The sequence below is a fragment of the Staurois parvus genome, unplaced genomic scaffold (genome assembly GCF_062004578.1).
Source record: "Staurois parvus isolate SC_StPar_1 unplaced genomic scaffold, SC_StPar_1.0 ptg000272l, whole genome shotgun sequence".
NCBI classification, from domain to species: Eukaryota; Metazoa; Chordata; class Amphibia; order Anura; family Ranidae; genus Staurois; species Staurois parvus.
In genome coordinates this window covers 1,533,244-1,552,893 of record NW_028318068.1, presented here as the reverse complement: position 1 = coordinate 1,552,893, position 19,650 = coordinate 1,533,244, and the positions used below count along the sequence as shown (strand labels likewise).

General features: G+C 44.3%; 1 protein-coding gene across 1 annotated transcript in view; it reads right to left on the bottom strand.

Moving 5' to 3' along the window:
* Positions 1–19,650, bottom strand: part of LOC149459128 (acyl-coenzyme A amino acid N-acyltransferase 1-like) — a 46,531-nt gene that overhangs the window by 16,155 nt on the left and 10,726 nt on the right. Inside the window, exons 2-3 of the mRNA XM_089681597.1 lie at positions 5,812–6,291; positions 1,014–1,216 (exon numbers count right to left, since the gene is read on the bottom strand). Of these exons, the coding sequence (XP_089537723.1) occupies positions 1,014–1,216; positions 5,812–6,274 (666 nt within the window). The 5' untranslated portion in view covers positions 6,275–6,291. The remainder of the gene's footprint in view (positions 1–1,013; positions 1,217–5,811; positions 6,292–19,650) is intronic.

Sequence of the window (19,650 nt, the reverse complement as noted above, 5' to 3'; positions counted from 1 at the left end):
TTGTCATTCAAAGTGTGATAGCGCTGAAAGCTGAAAATTGCCCTGGTCAGGAAGGGGGTAAAAGTGTCCGGACTGGAAGTGGTTAAAAGGGGAGGCTCGTAATAAAACAAGCCCAAGCAAAGATCTTGATAGTGCAGTATTTTCTACTTTATTTGATGAATACACACATATAGTAAAACTCACATCAGCAAAAAAACAGTATTAAAGATGGCCACCGGCCTCCACGCGGCCCGAACGGCGTGACGTCACCAGCTAGGCTCCACCCTGACACGTTTCGTGCTTACGAGCACGTTATCAAAGGGAGCGCACACTAGCCAAATGAGGTAATTTATAGTATGCCGCACGCATGCGCGATATGCACGGGAGCGGCCATTTTACTGGTTATCACTACAACATCAGAGGAACGGACGGACATGTAGATGACAGTGTCCTGTCCGACTAGATTAAGATGTAAAAATCATTCGTATTGCCTCAGTATGGCACACAATGAGGAAGAGGGAGGCAGATATCAATATTTCTTTAAATAGAGGATGATAATGGAGTGATCTTTCTATTAAGGAAAAAGCAAGAAAGGACACCATTTTACTGTAGCCTGGTATAACCAGTGTGTTGGTCAAAGTTGCCAGCATATCCATAACGTGGAGCTACTAGTTCCAGATAGCAAAAATCAATTAGTGTTCCTCTAATGGTATGAGAAAACCAAGTTAAAACATATAAATAGGAGTTAACCATCACATATAATACAACATGCAACCAAAAATAAAATACACAAAGGGACAAGGATTACTAAGAGCATATGTTCCGTAATAAAAATAATAATGAGCATAATGCAACTAAATAAAATGATGCGAGCAACATACGATACAGACGTCCTACACTTGCTATTTATTGAGCGCTCCACAGGGCATCTATATGAATATTTTGCACATTGTCTATTTTTATCTACATTTTTTAATTTAGCGCTGCATTCTCTGACAATACAATTTTATCTACCTGTAATATTTTTTACTTACTTTTGGATGACTGCTTAGAAACTGAGCAGCCTCTTCAAAATATTTTAGATCCAGAGAGTTGAGGGTCTTTGGTAAATCTTCATAAGCAAAAAAAGCTAAAGCAAGCGTTGCAAAGCCACGACTAGCCAGGAGGCTGCTTCGAAATTCTGTGAGGCCGCCATTACCCCCGAACAGATCAATGACTCCTTGGAATGGGCCATCACCTAGATAGAGAGCAGAAAGTTGAATTCTATAGGTAAAGGTTCAGCTGAACTTAAAGTACTGCATATACAGAGTTGCAATACAGACATGCTAGCTTTTTGACCGGCTTGTTGTTTTCTCTCCATGCATTCCTGAGATTTACACAGCCTATCCAAAATGCAAAGCCAGGCTACTAATCTGACTTTAATCTACTGAAGTTTAGCAATAAAGCTAGGTTACCTCATCCCCCCCATCCCCATCCTGTGGTTCACATTCTGGGGGGAATGGTCAATAGTCAGGTAAGTTTATTTTATCACAGACATGGCATGCACAGTGGCTAAATGATTGTTGGTTCAAATCCCAACCACAGCACCATCTGCCTGGAGTTTGCATGTTCTTCCTGTGCCTGCATGGGTTTCCTCCGGGTACTCTGGTTTCCTCCTACACTCCAAAGATATGCTGGTAGGTTAATTGGATCCTGTCTAAATTGGGCCTAATGTATGAATGTGAGTTAGGGACCTTAGATTGTACACCCCGTGAGGGTTAGGGACTCATGTGAATGTACAATATATATATGTAAAGTGCTGTGTAAATTGACGGCACTATATACAGTTGTGTTTGAAATAATAGCAGTCAGACATCACTAACTGGATCAATCACTGTTTTTGGTAGAAATGATATTTCTACATGGCAAATAATTTACTAGCAGGTGTAGTAGAGTAATAGAAATCCAACAGACCCAACAGTCATGACATGCATGCTGCTGATTCTGTGTCATTGAATCACTCATTGAAAGGGGCATGTTCAAAATAATAGCAGTGTGGAGTTCTATTAGTGACGTCATTCATTCTTTGAAAAACAGGTGGCAATTATTGCCCTTATTTAAGGAAGGAAGGCAGCAAATGTTGTACATGCTGGTTACAGTGCATTTCTCTCTGAAATTCTGAGGAAAATGGGTCATTCCAGACATTGTTCAGACCTTTTGATCCTCCTGTGTCATTTTGATTGTCCCCTCTGATCCTCCTGTGTCATTTTGATTGCCCCCTCTGATCCTCCTGTGTCATTTTGATTGCCCCCTCTGATCCTCCTGTGTCATTTTGATTGCCCCCTCTGATCCTCCTGTGTCATTTTGATTGCCCCCTCTGATCCTCCTGTGTCATTTTGATTGCCCTCTCTGATCCTCCTGTGTCATTTTAAGTGATCCCCCTCCCCCCACCCCTGTGCCACTGAACACCTTCACCAGACATCCCCCCCACCCCTTTATCGGACATTTCCCCCCTGGGGCCTGTCACTGGGCTGGCTGGGGCCTGGACCTGGGCTGGAGCAGGGTCTGCCACTGACTGAGAACCTTCAGTCATCATGAGGGCGGTGTCACCAGAGACAGACCAGCACTCACCACCTTCGCCGCGTCCCGTCCGCTCTGATCCTCCTGTTCTTCTACACGCATATCTCTCCCGCTCACTTCGACCTCCGCTCCGCCTCCACACAGCAGTGATGTCACTGGTTGCTAGACGCCAGTCGGGGCGGCCCTAGCAACCAGTTTACGGTAAATTAATTTTCATTACGAGACAGAGCCTAGGGGGGCCTTATTTTCGGGGGGATGCCTTATATTTCACCCAGAAGGAAACCTGTAAGTAGGTCTTATTTTCGGAGGATGTCTTATTTTCGAGGAAACACGGTACTATCACTATCATGTGATATCATCCAAATGAAACAATTCGTTAATATCGTTATAACTTTTTTCAGATTCATTGACATTCATTACTATGTCCATTTGGAGATTTGTATACATCTGAATCTCCAAAAATAAAATTTTTGGACAAAAATTGATTCGATACAAAACGAAATGCACACGTCTACTCTCTTCGCTCTGTATGTAGAACACTCCTGATCTGTACACTCTTTACATAGTGCACCCTTGAGCTCTACACTCTGCATGTAGAGTACTCCTGAACCTTGCACATACATAGCTCACTCCTGAACCCTGAACTCTGTACATAGCTCACTCCTGAACCCTGCACTTTGTACATAGCGCACTCCTGAACCCTGAACTCTGTACATAGCTCACTCCTGAACCAAGCACACTGTACATAGCTCACTCCTGAACCCTGCACTCTGTACATAGCTCACTCCTGAACCAAGCACACTGTATGCAGCACACTCCTGAACTCTGCATTCTGTATGTAGTGTACTCCTGTTATTTAATGCCCTTTTAAGACCCTCCCACCATTTGATTTGGTGTGCTCTCCTCCCTGGGGAAGGTTTGGTAGTGGACGGGGCATGGTTGAATTCCTGCACCTATTCTCTAAAAAAAAAAGCCATGGTGATATCACTTATATGGAAATGTATCAAAGTTTGTGCTGCATTAGCCACTCTTATTCATGAGATAGAGATGGCACTATTGGCAGGTATTGAGTCTCTACTCCTGTCACAGGTGAGCAAAGTGGAACACTTCTATAGAGGATATAAACACCATTTTATATATGTAATGTGTATGTATAGCACTTTAAGACATACCTTACACTCTGTGGAAGTTTGATTCTATCTATGGGCAGAGTATATCTTGACTTTTCCTCCTGAAGAAGTGGATTATGTCCGCAAAACATGTAGAGGAGTCAACATGTACCCCCCCCCCCCCCCCATGGCTATATCATCTTAGGTGGCAGAGTTACAATAATTTATATAATTCATCACACCATGCTGGTATATCATGTAGTTTTATATGAATTCATGCACATCAGTGGCCCCTAAACTGCCGTATGTGGCCTTTTGCTTGCCTTCATCCTGCCCTTGAGGCACTATTCCTCTCACTGACACTAACAATGGGGTATTATTTCTCCCAATGACACCAACAATGGGGCACTATTCCTCCCACTGACACCAATGTTGGGGCACTATTCCTCCCACTGACACCAATGTTGGGGCACTATTCCTCCCACTGACACCAATGTTGGGGCACTATTCCTCCCCTAACACTAAAGATGGGGACTTGTTTACCCTCATTGATGCCAGAACATTTTCTATTCCCATTGGTCACACTCCGCCCCCACCCCCCTAAAGTCTGAAGAAAAGTAAACTGGCCCTTTATTTAGAAAGTTTGGGGACCCCTGATATATATGTTTGACAAATTTTTAAATTTTTGTATCAATAAAATTATATCTTTTTATCTTATTTTGCTGTTAATGGGTACCGAGATAGTTATTCCCCTTTAGCTCCTATATAGTCATTTTGGATGATGGTACCCTTGTTTCCTTTTATGTAGTTGAGGCTCTTTATTCTGTGGGCACAGTAAAAGATCAGGTCCTAACTTTGGGGCCCATACAAAGAAATATGGAAACAGGAAAACAATTTGGCCAAAAAAAACATTGCGAACAAGGATATAGATCGATAGTAGACACTATGCCAGGCATGTCCAAAGTCCGGCCCGCGGGCCATTTACGGCCCCGGGGTCGGTTTAATACGGCCCTCCAACAGCCCTCCCTGCTCTGTGTAATGTGGCCCTCCCACGGCCCTCCCTTCTATGGCAGACAGTCTTCTGCTTGAGAGCAGAGGGCAGTGCGCATGCCTGACTGCGGCGCGTTCTCCCTGGTCTGTGTAAATGCGGCTGTCGCACGGCCCTCCCTTCTGTGGCAGACAGTCTTCTGCTTGAGAGCAGTGCGCATGCGTGACTGCACCGTGCTGGGAGCGACAGAGGGTGGTGACGTCAGGGCCGGGCTTCCAGCGTGAAGTGTGTTTCTCTTCCCCTCCCGGCTGCCGAACAGAGATGTCAGCTCCAGCTACCTTTTTCACCCTTCACATTAGTGCAGGTAAGTTTTTTTTAAATTTATTTTCAATACATTGTGAAAACTCAGCTGTCAGTTGATCTTAATGTTATGAAATGAAAAGTATGTCGTTTGCAATTAACTTGGCATAAAATAATTTATTTGCATTTAATTGTAATGGTTCAAAGAATGTTCGGAAAAATGTTCGGCCCTCCACCATGTTCACTTCATCCAATCTGGCCCTCTTTGAAAAAAGTTTGGACACCCCTGCACTATGCTATTGTTCTAGATCTGTGAACTGTGCACCATTAATATGTCTTTTGATACAAAGCTTGAGCATATAATTAAGTGGTAGGACATCTGGAATCATAACTTGAGTGCCATTATAATCAAGAAGGGAATCCGTATGCCACCATTTAAAGTCACATACAATGCAGACTTTTGATACTCTACAAATACTGGGAAAGTACAAAAATGCCTATGCATCAAGATAAATATATATATATATATATATATATATATATATATATATATATATATATACACACACAAACAGACTCCTAGATTGTAAGCTCCGAGGAGCAGGGCCCTCCTATCCCTCTTGTATTGAACTGTATTGTTGCTGTATTGTCTCCCGTTATATTGTAAAGCGCTGAGCAAACTGTTGGCGCTATATAAATCCTGTATAATAATATATATAGGGTCATTGTTATGATATCAGCTGCTGAGTAAAACAGACTCCTATCTGCAGTCACATCGCTTCAACAGTATGGAACTCATCTACTTAATCTTATGATGTTTTCATAAAATGGCAGAGAGGATTTCTGTTGATAGAAATCTCAACAAGAATTTCTTGCCTGGAGGAATGAAGAGAGCTCCCCGAAGTCGCCCTTCTCGGACTTGCAATCTCTGGACCTCAGGAGCCACATACCATCTTTTCAGACACGCAGTAGCTTCAGGAGAACTTTCTGGCTTAGTATAAAGCTCCAGCTGACCGTAGAGTTCCAGGTGAATCTCAAAGGGACTTCCCATCACATCCCGCTTGATCAACCTGAGGTGTGGAGTAACTGACTTTAGAGACCAGAAAAGTCCCATTGGATGAAGCCCATGAAAGTCTCCACCAGTGGCTGGGGATTGCTGAAGATCCACTATTCCTTTATCATCACTTATATAGAAAGCTCTAGAGTAAAACATCTCTCCTCTGTCATCTTTCATCCATGCTCTAATGGTAACAATTTGATGTGGAGGAAGGCCCCAGGCTTTGATCTTCACTGGTTCATCTGCTAAGGCAGACTCCGGTGTGACCGCGAGATGCACCATAGCAAAATATTATGGATCTTAAAAAAAAGAATAGAAACAGATCAACAAAAACAAATAAAAGCTCAATTATTAGGTACAAGAAAAACTCTAGACATTTTATGACCTGTTCAACAGAGCAGTCTTTCTCAATCAGGGTTCCTCCAGAGGTCTCTAGGGGTTCCCTGAGCTGTAGTTAATTGGCCTTCCATTGTATGGTGTCTGCATAGTTTCAGGGTCAACACCACTTGGTAAAGTAAATGTCATGACGTCCGTTATCTTTCTAGCTATCTGTGAGGGTGCCATTTTGACTACAACTGTAAAGGGGCATTTTCCCCATTGACCCCCAATGAATTAGTTTTTGCAGGGGTTCCCTGAGACCTGAAAATCACTTCAACAGTTCCTCTGGAGTAAAAATAAAGAGAGGCTGTGAAAGAGTGCAAATACGATTAGTGTGAATGGGATTTCAAAGGTGCCATGCACAAAAAGTAGCTGTGGGTATGTTAAAAATAAACATTTTATATTATATAGCAAGGCTTTTTTTCTCAAAGAATAGGTGCAGGTACTCTCCACTTCTGAGTTACCCCATGTCTCCCTCTGCCCCTACCCGTCTTTGAGCATTATCCCTTGGATCCACGCCCTACCCAACTCCCAGTACCTCCCCTTTTTCAAAACTTCCCTTTAGATGTTTCACAACCTTCCATTTAAATTTCACCCATGCACAAGAGGAATGCTGCATTCTCATCAGTGCATGTACCGCAATCAAGGAATATATATGTAGCTCCCTCCTAGTTTAGCTAGGGGAAGCTAGTATTTAATTGTTAGTCAGGGAGACTGAGTAGCAGCCTAGGTGTAATAGCCAGACGTTCAAATTATGGTCAGGAGCTGAGAGGCTCTGTAGGCCAGCTTCTCTGGAATTTCCCCCTGGTCTAGGGCTTTGGAGGAAAGCTCTAGAGGCAATGGGTGGATTTGAGGAGTGGCTGGCTTCACTCTTGAGGGACCAACAGAAGGCTTGGCAAGGGGCTGGACACCCTTAAAAGTGTTAGAACCTGCTTAGTGGCAAGAGAGTTGGAGAGAGCTGGTGGAAGATAAAGAGGAAGATGTGAGGTTGAAGGAATGAAGCTGCGAGGAGGCCCAGTATGATGGGGCATACCTGCATGCCTGGAGCTAGAAAGGATTAAAGCTCAGAGCTCACTGGCCCCCTAAGAAAGAACCACCTGTATGGCAGGGAAGGAGTGGCCAAGCTGATAGGCCTGGTAGCAGCCACCAACCCACAAGGAAAGGATCTGAGTACACCTACACCCCCCTGGGTGGATAGGGGAAGGAGCACTCTGGTGGAAAACCAGATTAGCCACCTGCCAGTGACTGTTCATCTCTTAAAGTGACAGGAACCATATCCCCTGTTCAGGGATACCTCCAGATTGCTGGGTGAAGAGGAGAAGTTCATCTAGAGTCTGAGGTGGTACACTAAGGAGATGCTGGCTAGACTGTGCTGCAGAGAAGGTTTGTAAATAGTTCCAGAAAGTTGTCCTCAGTTGTCTATGAGACCCTCTAAAAGTATTGGGTCACTCCAAGATCGGTTTGATCTGATGCTTTCCCCAAGTCAGAAATGGCTTGTTTACAACCAGCAAAACCGGTACTGACCAGATATTTGTTGCTTCTGGTTTCTTAAACCATTGAGGTGGTAGGGAATTTTCCCGAAAAAAAGTTTAAAAAGTGTAAATAAATTTTATTAAAATAAAAAATAATTTTAGAAAAAATGTAAACGTACCCCCCATGCATACACACAAATGCAAATGTGGGCTTATGTGAACAGCGGCTGCACCACACATGTAAAGTATCTCCACGAACATCAGAGCGAGAGCAAGAATTCTGCGCCACAATTAACTCTACAATGTTACCTGCAAGGGTGTTTAACCACTTCCTGTCCGGACACTTTCACCCCCGTCCTGTCCAGGCCAATTTTCAGCTATCAGTGCTATCACACTTTGAATGACAATTGCGCGGTCATGCAGCACTGTACCCATATGAATTTTTTTAGCATTTTTTTGAGACAGATAAAGCTTTATTTTGGTGGTATTTACTCACCACTGGGATTTTTATTTGTTTTGCTATATAAATGAAATGTCCAAAATTTTGAAAAAAAGTTTTTCTTATAACATTTTGCAAATACATAATATTTCATCATAAATCTTGACCAACATTTATTCCATTCTTTCTAGTAAAAAAAATAAATAACCCAAATTAGTTTATAACCAAAAATTATAATTTTTAAAATTTATTTTTACATTTTTATTTTTTTTTTATATTATTTTTTTTTTTTCACATACTGTCACCCTAGCAGTACAGTGTCACCATGGTGACACTGTACTACTTGTGGGGGGTGATGATTTTTTTTTTTTTTTACACTGATTGCTTTTACACCCATAAAGGCTGTAAAAGCAATCATTTCTCCTTCTCTCTGGCTGCATTCTTGAAGCCATTGAGAACTACTGAGTGAGCTGCGATTGGTCACAGCTTGTCACATGGTACAAAGCTGTTTTGAATAGCCCTGTACCATGTGATCTCGGTGATCATTCACAGATTTAACACGTAGTAAGCAATGATGTCAGAAGTGACATCTTGCTTAATACTCTGCATGTGATCACTGATTGGCCAATCAGTGATCACATGATCGGAACCTCGCACAAAGGTCCCGTACGACGATCAGGTTTCCACTGCGCCCTCCGGAGGACACAGCGGGCACCAGATCGCGGTGCTGCGTGCTCCCAGGGAGCGTGCTAAAGCAGGGGGCGGGGAGGACGTTTATAAATGGCCACCCGACCCTGCACTGCCACCGTCCAGCCATTTATATACATGGGCTGGACGGGAAGTGTTTAAAGAATAATTTTAGGAACTGTAGTATGCTGCTGTTTCTTCCACTCAGTTTCCAGTCTTGGTATGTTAGGTATCTATTTACTCAACACAACATCATCTTTCGTAATGTGCAAAAAATGTTTTATTACTTTGTGTTTGTGTGCAATATAATTCATTTTCGGTGATTTTGTTCCTGAAAATTTGTAGTTGATAAAAAGCTGTGCAAATGTTGTGTGATATAAACAAATAGCTGCTACAACCATTTTATTCTCCAGGGCCTCTGCTTTCAGAACATATATAATGTTTTAGAGGCTCTAAGTCATATGTGAAAAATAAAAAAACTTGCCTGGACAGTAAGCGGTTAAATATACAATAGAAAAAACGTATTCTAGAGTTATGTACGGTTTTATAGGCTGGGAGGCAAATAATTTTGGGGTTGGTGTTCAAGCAGAAAGCACCAAGACATCACCTCAATGTTGTTGTGCTGTTCTATGTATTCTTGCCTGGGGTACTGTGGAAATTCGGGGAGGGCCATCAAGTAGCTCACTGCTTGACAACCAACCCCAACATTATTTGCCTCCTTGTCTGATGTCACCAAGGCCCCTCGGGGTCATGCATAGTACAGTCAATTGACTAAGATGGTGGTTCACAGCTTGGGGTACACATACATGTAGAGCACTGGGGTATTTAGGTTTTGTGCTGCCCTAAGCAACACCATAAACACCCCCCTCCAGTGCACCCCCACTGTCTCTAATGCACCAACATTTGCTGAGCAGAACTTAGTTGTGGACCACATCTTTCTGTGAAGGTGCCAGTTACTGGTATGAGCGGCGGAAAGGTGTCATTGGTGGTATGAGCGGTGTGAAGGTGTCAGTGGTATGAGCGGTGTGAAGGTATCATTAGTGGTGTGAGTGGTGAGGAGGTGTCAGTTAGTAGTATGAGCGGTGTGAAGGTGTCAGTTAGTGGTATGAGCGGTGTGAAGGTGTCATTAGTGGTATGAGCGGTGTGAAAGTGTCAGTGGTATGAGCGGTGTGAAGGTGTCATTAGTGGTGTGAGTGGTGAGGAGGTGTCAGTTAGTAGTATGAGCGGTGTGAAGGTGTCATTAGTGGTATGAGCGGCGTGAAGGTGTCAGTTAGTGGTATGAGCGGCGGAAAGGTGTCATTGGTGGTATGAGCGGTGTGAAGGTGTCAGTGGTATGAGCGGTGTGAAGGTATCATTAGTGGTGTGAGTGGTGAGGAGGTGTCAGTTAGTAGTATGAGCGGTGTGAAGGTGTCAGTTAGTGGTATGAGCGGTGTGAAGGTGTCATTAGTGGTATGAGCGGTGTGAAAGTGTCATTAGTGGTATGAGCGGTGTGAAAGTGTCAGTGGTATGAGCGGTGTGAAAGTGTCAGTGGTATGAGCGGTGTGAAGGTGTCATTAGTGGTGTGAGTGGTGAGGAGGTGTCAGTTAGTAGTATGAGCGGTGTGAAGGTGTCAGTTAGTGGTATGAGCGGTGCGAATGTGTCAATTAGTGATATGAGCAGTGAGAAGGTGTCAGTTAGTGGTATGAGCGGTGTGAAGGTGTCAGTTAGTGGTATGAGCAGTGTGAAGGTGTCAGTCGTATGAGCGGTGTAAAGGTGTCATTAGTGGTATGAGCGGTGTGAAGGTGTCAGTTAGTGGTATGAGCGGTGTGAAGGTGTCAGTTAGTGATATGAGCGGTGTGAAGGTGTCAGTTAGTGATATGAGCGGTGTGAAGGTGTCAGTTAGTGATATGAGCGGTGTGAAGGTGTCAGTTAGTGGTATGAGCAGTGTGAAGGTGTCAGTTAGTGGTATGAGCAGTGTGAAGGTGTCAGTGGTATGAACGGCGAGGTGTCAGTTAGTTGTATGAGCGATGTGAAGGTGTCAGTTAGTGGTATGAGCGATGTGAAGGTGTCAGTTAGTGGTATGAGTGATGTGAAGGTGTCATTAGTGGTATGAGCGATGTGAAGGTGTCATTAGTGGTATGAGCGATGTGAAGGTGTCAGTTAGTGGTATGAGCGGTGAGAAGGTGTCATTTAGTGGTATGAGCGGAGTGAAGGTGTCAGTTAGTGGTATGAGCGGTGTGAAGGTGTTAATAGTATGAGCGGTGAGAAGGTGTCAGTTGGTGGTATGAGCAGTGTGAAGGTGTCAGTGGTATGAGCAGTGTGAAGGTGTCAGTTAGTGGTATGAGCAGTGTGAAGGTGTCAGTGGTATGAACGGCAAGAAGGTGTCATTAGTGGTATGAGCGGTGTGAAGGTGTCAGTTAGTGGTATGAGCGGTGAGAAGGTGTCATTTAGTGGTATGAGCGGAGTGAAGGTGTCAGTTAGTGGTATGAGCGGTGTGAAGGTGTTAATAGTATGAGCGGTGAGAAGGTGTCAGTTAGTGGTATGAGCAGTGTGAAGGTGTCAGTGGTATGAACGGCAAGAAGGTGTCATTAGTGGTATGAGCGATGTGAAGGTGTCAGTTAGTGGTATGAACGGTGAGAAGGTGTCAGTTAGTGGTATGAGCGGTGAGGTGTCAGTTAGTGGTATGAGCGGTGAGAAGGTGTCTTTTAGTGGTATGAGCGGTGTGAAGGTGTTAATAGTATGAGCGGTGAGGTGTCAGTTAGTGGTATGAGCAGTGTGAAGGTGTCAGTGGTATGAGCAGTGTGAAAGTGTCAGTTAGTGGTATGAGCAGTGTGAAGGTGTCAGTGGTATGAACGGCAAGAAGGTGTCAGTGGTGGTATGAGCGATGTGAAGGTGTCATTAGTGGTATGAGCGGTGTGAAGGTGTCAGTTAGTGGTATGAATGGTGAGAAGGTGTCAGTTAGTGGTATGAATGGTGAGAAGGTGTCAGTTAGTGGTATGAATGGTGAGAAGGTGTCAGTTAGTGGTATGAATGGTGAGAAGGTGTCAGTTAGTGGTATGGGCGGTGAGAAGGTACATGGTATACACAGTAGTAGGATGGAGATCACTCACCAGGCCTGGTGGAGGGGCGGAGACAGAGGGGGGGAGCCATGTACTGCTGGTATGAATCCTCCTCACAGCCGCATTTCCCTTCCCTCTTCCCTCTCTGTGACAGAGATCCCTGCCGCCCCTGGACAGTGTCGTCGTCCGAGATCATCATTCAGTCCTGGTTCCCCACCATCATCCACTGCGGAGAGCTCTGACCCTCAGAGCAGCCTACAGCCTGGCTGGCCGCACTGCATGCTGGGAGTTGTAGTCCTTCCCCCACCTCCGACCTGTCACAATCCCGGCAGGCTGTGCGGGGGAAGGACTACAATTCCCAGCATGCAGGCTGTAGGCTGCTCTGAGTGTTGGAGCTTTACGCAGTGGATGGTGGTGGAGAGCCAGGACTGAGTGATGATCCCAGAGGACGACACTGTCCAGGGGCGGCTGATTCTGCCACTCCTCACTGTATTCCTCTGCTGTACTAAATGACATCACTGACATCCCTTCTTCGGAGGCTCGGCGCCGCCCTCCTGAAAAGTTCCGCCCTAGGCAAGTGCCTTGTTTGCCTCGCAGCAAATACGCCCCTGACTTAGAGGTAACTTCCCCTATCAAGTGGTGTCTCAGAGGCTGCTTCCAATATGGTGGGTCATCAATCTAATCAGCAGGTAATCCCAGTGAGCAGATGCATGAGTCAGGGTGTGGTTGATGGACATCACAAAATGGATACAGCATGTAGTGAGTGCAAAACGTGGCCAGTCAATGAGGTGGGTTACTGTTCCAGGTTTGGCCAAATGCCAGTCTCTTGTGAGATTGGCAGAACCTCAAAGATTGCTGTGTAATATCCAAGCACCTGGCACTGCATTTGGGCTGGCACTGTGTTGGAGATGCGACCTCCTGCCCAATGGTCACAGCAAGACTGGCCGGACAGAGCATTGCCGGGGAGTGAGATCTGATAAGTTGACCCCTAAACACAAACATTGGGCTGGAGTTCATTTTTTTGTGCTCTACTGAAACTAATAATTGCTATTTATTTTGCTCCCAATGATAGCAAAGCTTGGGACTTATTTTACTGACACCATGATTGACACTTATTTTTATTCATGGAGACAGATGATGGGACCTATTTTATCAGCACAGTGGCTAAGTGGTTAGCACTTCCACCTGGCAGTACTAGGGTCATTGGTTTGAATCCCAACCACGGCACCACCTGCCTGGAGTTTGCATGTTCTCCCTGTGCCTGCGTGGGTTTCCTCTGGGTACTCCGGTTTCCTCCCACACTCCAAAGACATGCTGGTAGGTTAATTGGCTCCTGTCAAAATTGGCCCTAATATGTGTATGTATGAATGTGATTTAGGGACCTTAGATTGTACGCCCCTTGAGGGTTAGGGACTGATGTGAATGTACAATATATATGTAAAGTGCTGTGTAAATTGAAGGCGCTATATAAGTACCTGTAGTAATAATAATACAATGACACCATTGATTGGTACTTATTTTACTCCCAATGACACCAGCAATCATATTTTATTACAGTAACACCAATGATTAAGGCTTGATTTGCTCACACTGAATGCCAATGATTTTTGGTCCCATTGATACTAACATTGGGACTTATTTTACTCCCACTGACACCAATGATTGGGCTTATTTTACTTGCACTTTCTCGTCTCTTCACCGTAAATTTTTCTCAAACTCTCTCAGCAGACAGCACATTTTTTAATCCCACTGACCCCAATGATATGGGTTTATTGGATTCCTACTGACCCCAATGATACGGGTTTATTGGATTCCTACTGACCCCAATGATACGGGTTTATTGGATTCCTACTGACCCCAATGATACGGGTTTATTGGATTCCTACTGACCCCAATGATACGGGTTTATTGGATTCCTACTGACCCCAATGATACGGGTTTATTGGATTCCCACTGACACCAATGATTGGGCTCATTTTATTCCCACTGACACCAATGATTGGGCTCATTTTATTCCCACTGACACCAATGATTGGGCTCATTTTATTCCCACTGACACCAATGATTGGGCTCATTTTACTTGCACTTTCTCGTCTCTTTACCCTTAATTTTTCTCAAACTCTCTCAGCAGACGGCACATTTTTTAATCCCACTGACCCCAATGATACGGGTTTATTGGATTCCTACTGACCCCAATGATACGGGTTTATTGGATTCCTACTGACCCCAATGATACGGGTTTATTGTATTCCTACTGACCCCAATGATACGGGTTTATTGGATTCCAACTGACCCCAAAGACAGAGTTTCTGTTATTTCTTCTTACACCAATGATGGGGTTTATTTTGATCCTACTAAAACCAACAATGGCACATATATTACTCTTTCTGTTCAGTGAACCCCCAGGCAGAGCACAGCTGTGTTATATAGCAGAGACTTTGAGCATTCAGCAGCAGACTGCGAAGGGTTCATGTCAGGGCTGTCTATCTGCATGTAGAAAATCCTGCCACAGCCATGAAGCAAAGCACTGCAGCCACAGCATGTCTACACCCCTTCCTTCGCAGCTTAAAGTGTAACTACACCCACAGCAGTACAATCAGTCTGTAGATGCAGTAATGCATGCTTGTTAAACTCACTGTGGGACCTAAGGGGTTAATCCTCCGCATTGTGTAAGAAGGATGTTTGATCCTGACTTCTTTGATCCTCCCCTTCTTCCAGTGTCCCCCTCTTATCTCCTGATAAGACATATCATGTGGGGTCACTCTGCACGTGCACAGTTTGGTGTGTATTGCTAGAAATCGGTTTTTTCCTTGGGAGAGTGCGTGTGATCAGCATAGGGGCAGTCAGCACTGTCCAGAGGGTCAGTGGTTCTGCATCCTCCTAGAGCAGAATGAAAACTCCTCCAACAAACTTTAACATGTGCTCTGCTGGGCACTGATAGAAGTCATAAGACTGCTCTAAGAGAAAAGGTATTTTACAGTTCATATTTACTAAAATAATTGCTCGTCCATGTTCTGTGGGAGGCCAGATATAGTGAATGCAGGGTCCGGGGAGACCAGATATAGTGAATGCAGGGTCCGGGGAGACCAGATATAGTGAATGCAGGGTCCGGGGAGACCTGATATAGTGAATGCAGGGTCCGGGGAGACCTGATATAGTGAATGCAGGGTCCGGGGAGACCTGATATAGTGAATGCAGGGTCCGGGGAGACCTGATATAGTGAATGCAGGGTCCGGGGAGACCTGATATAGTGAATGCAGGGTCCGGGGAGACCAGATATAGTGAATGCAGGATCCGGGGAGACAGGATATAGTGAATGCAGGCTCCGGGGAGACCGGATATAGTGAAGGCAGGGTCCGGGGAGACCTGATATAGTGAATGCAGGGTCCGGGGAGACCTGATATAGTGAATGCAGGGTCCGGGGAGACCGGATATAGTGAATGCAGGGTCCGGGGAGACCAGATATAGTGAATGCAGGGTCCAGCCAGACCAGATATAGTGAATGCATGGTCTGGGGAGACCAGATATAGTGAATGCAGGCTCTGCGGAGACCAGATATAGTGAATGCAGGGTCGGGGGAGACCAGATATAGTGAATGCAGGGTCTGAGGAGAGCGGATATAGTGAATGCAGGGTCCGGGGAGATTGGATATAGTGAATGCATTTTGTATGGAGAGTTTGAAGAAGACTGGAGCACTGACCCCATGACGAAGACTATTTAGTAAGCCACATATGTCGGTCATTTCTAAAACATCTGCATTGGGAGATCTTTGTAATTAGGTTTTGCAGCATTCATGCCCCTAAGGCACCATGTACACGGAACACTTCTGAATGATGGAAAGTGACTGCTGGAAAACTTAAGTTAAAAAACGTCTGTTTAGCCGCGTTTGCGTAGCGTGTTTATGCACTGAAAAGTGGTAAATTATTAACTATTTCAGACTGTTTCAGAGAAATACAGAGAGTAGCAGCAGAGACAGCAGTATGTGTTCAGATTAGCTTAGGTGTGAGTTGCTCATTAACATTTCTTTTGTTTCCAAGGGTGGGAAAAGTTTTGTGTTTGAAACGCTGATAAAATCGACTGCTGAACGCAAGTTTGGTGCGTTCAAAAAACGACTGTAAACTCAACTGCCTGTAAACGACTGTAAACGAAGATGTGTACATGGACACATAGGAAAACATTAGAGAGAGTTCAGGGGCTGCTGAAAAAAACTCTGAACAGCAAATAAACGTGAGTTTATCAGCTGCAGTGTACATGGGCCCTTAATCAACTTAGCTTTGCACTATATGTAGGCCCCATGTACACGGGACACTTCTGAACGATGAAAACTGACTGCTGGAAAACGTAGGTAAAAAAAAGTCTGCTTAGCCGCGTTTGCATAACGTGTTTATGCGCATTTATGTGCGTTTGCGTTTAGAATCGTTTTTTTTTTTAAGATAAGCAGAGGAGAACCTCCCAAATACCCAGAATGCACTGAAAAGTGGTAAATTATTAACTATTTCAGACTGTTTCAGAGAAATACTGAGAGTAGAAGCAGAGACAGCAGTATGTGTTGAGATAATTAGGTGTGTGTTGCTCATTAACATTTCCTTTGTTTCCAAGGGTGGGAAAGGTGTCTGGTGGAGGGAGTCATTAAGGTCACCTGGAAGGGGGTCTTCATGAGGAATTTGAGGTGTGAATGGTCATTAACATAACATATCTTTTGTTTCCAAGGGTGGGAGAGGTCTGAGGTGTGAATTGGTCATTACAATGTGTGCCAAGCTTGGTAGGAACATCCTGCGTTCAGTGTTTTGTCCATTTGAGTACCTTGAAAACTCTTTGCATGCATTTTTCATGATGAAAAAAGGCTCTGGACAGCATTGGGAACTGGAAGAGTTAAAAAAAAATTTCAAACGCATATAAACATGATTTGCCGCATTTAGCCGTGTTTTGCATTTGAAACACTGATAAAATCAACTGCTGAATGTAAGTTTTCTGTGTTCAAAAAAGCGACTGTAAACTCAAATGCCTGTAAATGACTGTAAACGACGATGTGTACATGGACACATAGGAAAACATTAGGGAGAGTTCAGGGGCTGCTGAAAAAAACGCTGAGCAGCTCCTAAATGTGAGATTATCAGCTGCAGTGTACATGGAGCATTAATCAGCTTAGCTACGCTATATATTTAAACAGCCTACAGCAACTTTTTGTTGCTACCTAACCAGTGTAGTGAGCTTCTCAATAGGTTGACATCTATGGACAAGGTGCCAGTACACAACAAACAGACAGGAGTCATAACCAGGGTCACAGAATAAACCTACATACATACAAAACAGACAGGAACAGAAGGTGAAGTCAAAACAGGTCGGATCAGAATATGCAAGAGAGAAGAACCCAACTCAAATTCAGGAACACACAGGGGCTAAAGTGTATGAACCAGTGCAGACTAACTCAAGCGATGCACCAGCACTGACTGGTAAGAGCAGAGTCCTAGGAGCTAGTTCACACATTTGGCAAGGACAGACAGCAGCAGACTGCAAAGGGTTCATGTCAGGGCTGTCTATCTTTATGTAGAAAATCCTGCCACAGCCGTGAAGCAAAGCACTGCAGCCACAGCATGTCTACACAGATATAGTGAATGCAGAGTCCGGAGAGAGCAGATATAGTGAATGCAGAGTCCGGAGAGAGCGGATATAGTGAATGCAGGGTCCGGAGAGAGCGGATATAGTGAATGCAGGGTCCGGGGAGAGCGGATATAGTGAATGCAGGGTCCGGGGAGACCAGATATAGTGAATGCAGGGTCTGGGGAGAGCGGATATAGTGAATGCAGGGTCCGGGGAGACCGGATATAGTGAATGCAGGGTCCGGGGAGAGCGGATATAGTGAATGCAGGGTCCGGGGAGAGCGGATATAGTGAATGCGGGGTCCTGGGAGAGCGGATATAGTGAATGCGGGGTCCGGGGAGAGCGGATATAGTGAATGCGGGGTCCGGGGAGAGCGGATATAGTGAATGCGGGGTCCGGGGAGAGCGGATATAGTGAATGCGGGGTCCGGGGAGAGCGGATATAGTGAATGCGGGGTCCGGGGAGAGCGGATATAGTGAATGCGGGGTCCGGGGAGAGCGGATATAGTGAATGCAGGGTCCGTGGTTTAGTAACACTTTAAGGGGGAGTGGTATTATGTATTATACATGGAGATCATATCCCCCCTTATGTATTATACATGGAGATCATATCCCCCCTTATGTATTATACATGGAGATCGTATCCCCCTTATGTATTATACATGGAGATCATATCCCCCCTTATGTATTATACATGGAGATCATATCCCCCTTATGTATTATACATGGAGATCATATCCCCCCCTTATGTATTATACATGGAGATCATATCCCCCTTATGTATTATACATGGAGATCATATCCCCCCCTTATGTATTATACATGGAGATCATATCCCCCTTATGTATTATACATGGAGATCATATTCCCCCCCTTATGTATTATACATGGAGATCACATCCCCCCTTATTCTCCTCTTCTCCAGAGAGAATAAATTGAGTTCCTCTATTCTTTCCTCATAGCTGATCTCCTCCATGCCTCTGATCAGTTTGGTTGCCCTTCTCTGTACTTTCTCCAGTTCCCCAATGTTCTTTTTGTGAATTGGTGCCCAAAACTGAACTGCATATTCCAGATGAGGTCTTACTAATGATTTGTACCGGGGAAATGATATCGCTCTCTCTGGAGTCTATACCTCTTTTTTTTACCTGTGCATCTTTACTGCATTTTGTGTTTTTCTTGCAGCTTTTTTTTTTTTTTTTTTTTAAAGTGAACATTTTTTTCTCGCTGGGCAGAAACAAAAATGCAAAACACAGTAAAAACATGACAAAATGCAGCAAAAACACACCACATGCGTGTCAGCAGCTTTTTCATTGATCTCTATTTTAGCAAAAATGCTACTTTTTGCATTTAAAAAATGTCCCTGACCCTTTCCAAAAACGCATAGATGTGAACATGTCCCACAGGAAACCATGTTAAATAGGCTGTAGTGTGTTTCTGCAAAAAGCACTAAAAACTCATTGGTGTGAACCAGGCCTTAGGCCTCTTTCACACTTGCTGCAGACCCTACCACTGCTTTATAAAGCGATCCACAGTGGGTCTCTTTGCAGAGGCAGCTTGCAGACATTCAGGAGGCGATGCTGGCTCCTGAATGTCAATTTTTTTTCCAGACAAATTGGAATTTTGCAGTGAAGTACTGCATCACGATCAAAAGCCAGTCTTTGGCTTGTGGCTGCAGTGCAGTCCCATTGACTTCATTGGGCAAGTTTGACAGAACAGATGGCGCCACCTCTGACACTTGACATGTCAAGTTAAAATTGAAGCCAAGAATCAAGGTCACAGCAATATGCACTCATGTTCATTTAGGCCTGTTCACATTCATAATTTCGCAATTTGAAATCACAAACAGAATGCCCACAATTCTGGCCACGATTCCAAATTGCGGCAAAATGTGTTTGAGTGCCATTATTCTATTCTGTCATTTTTCAAGTTGTCAGTAAAAAAATTTCTCTGTCAGTAAATGTGTCATGTAAAATAAGATATGCAGTGCTATTAAAGTTAGTATGAACAGGCGGAAAATCAGAACATGAATAGCATAATAACTTAA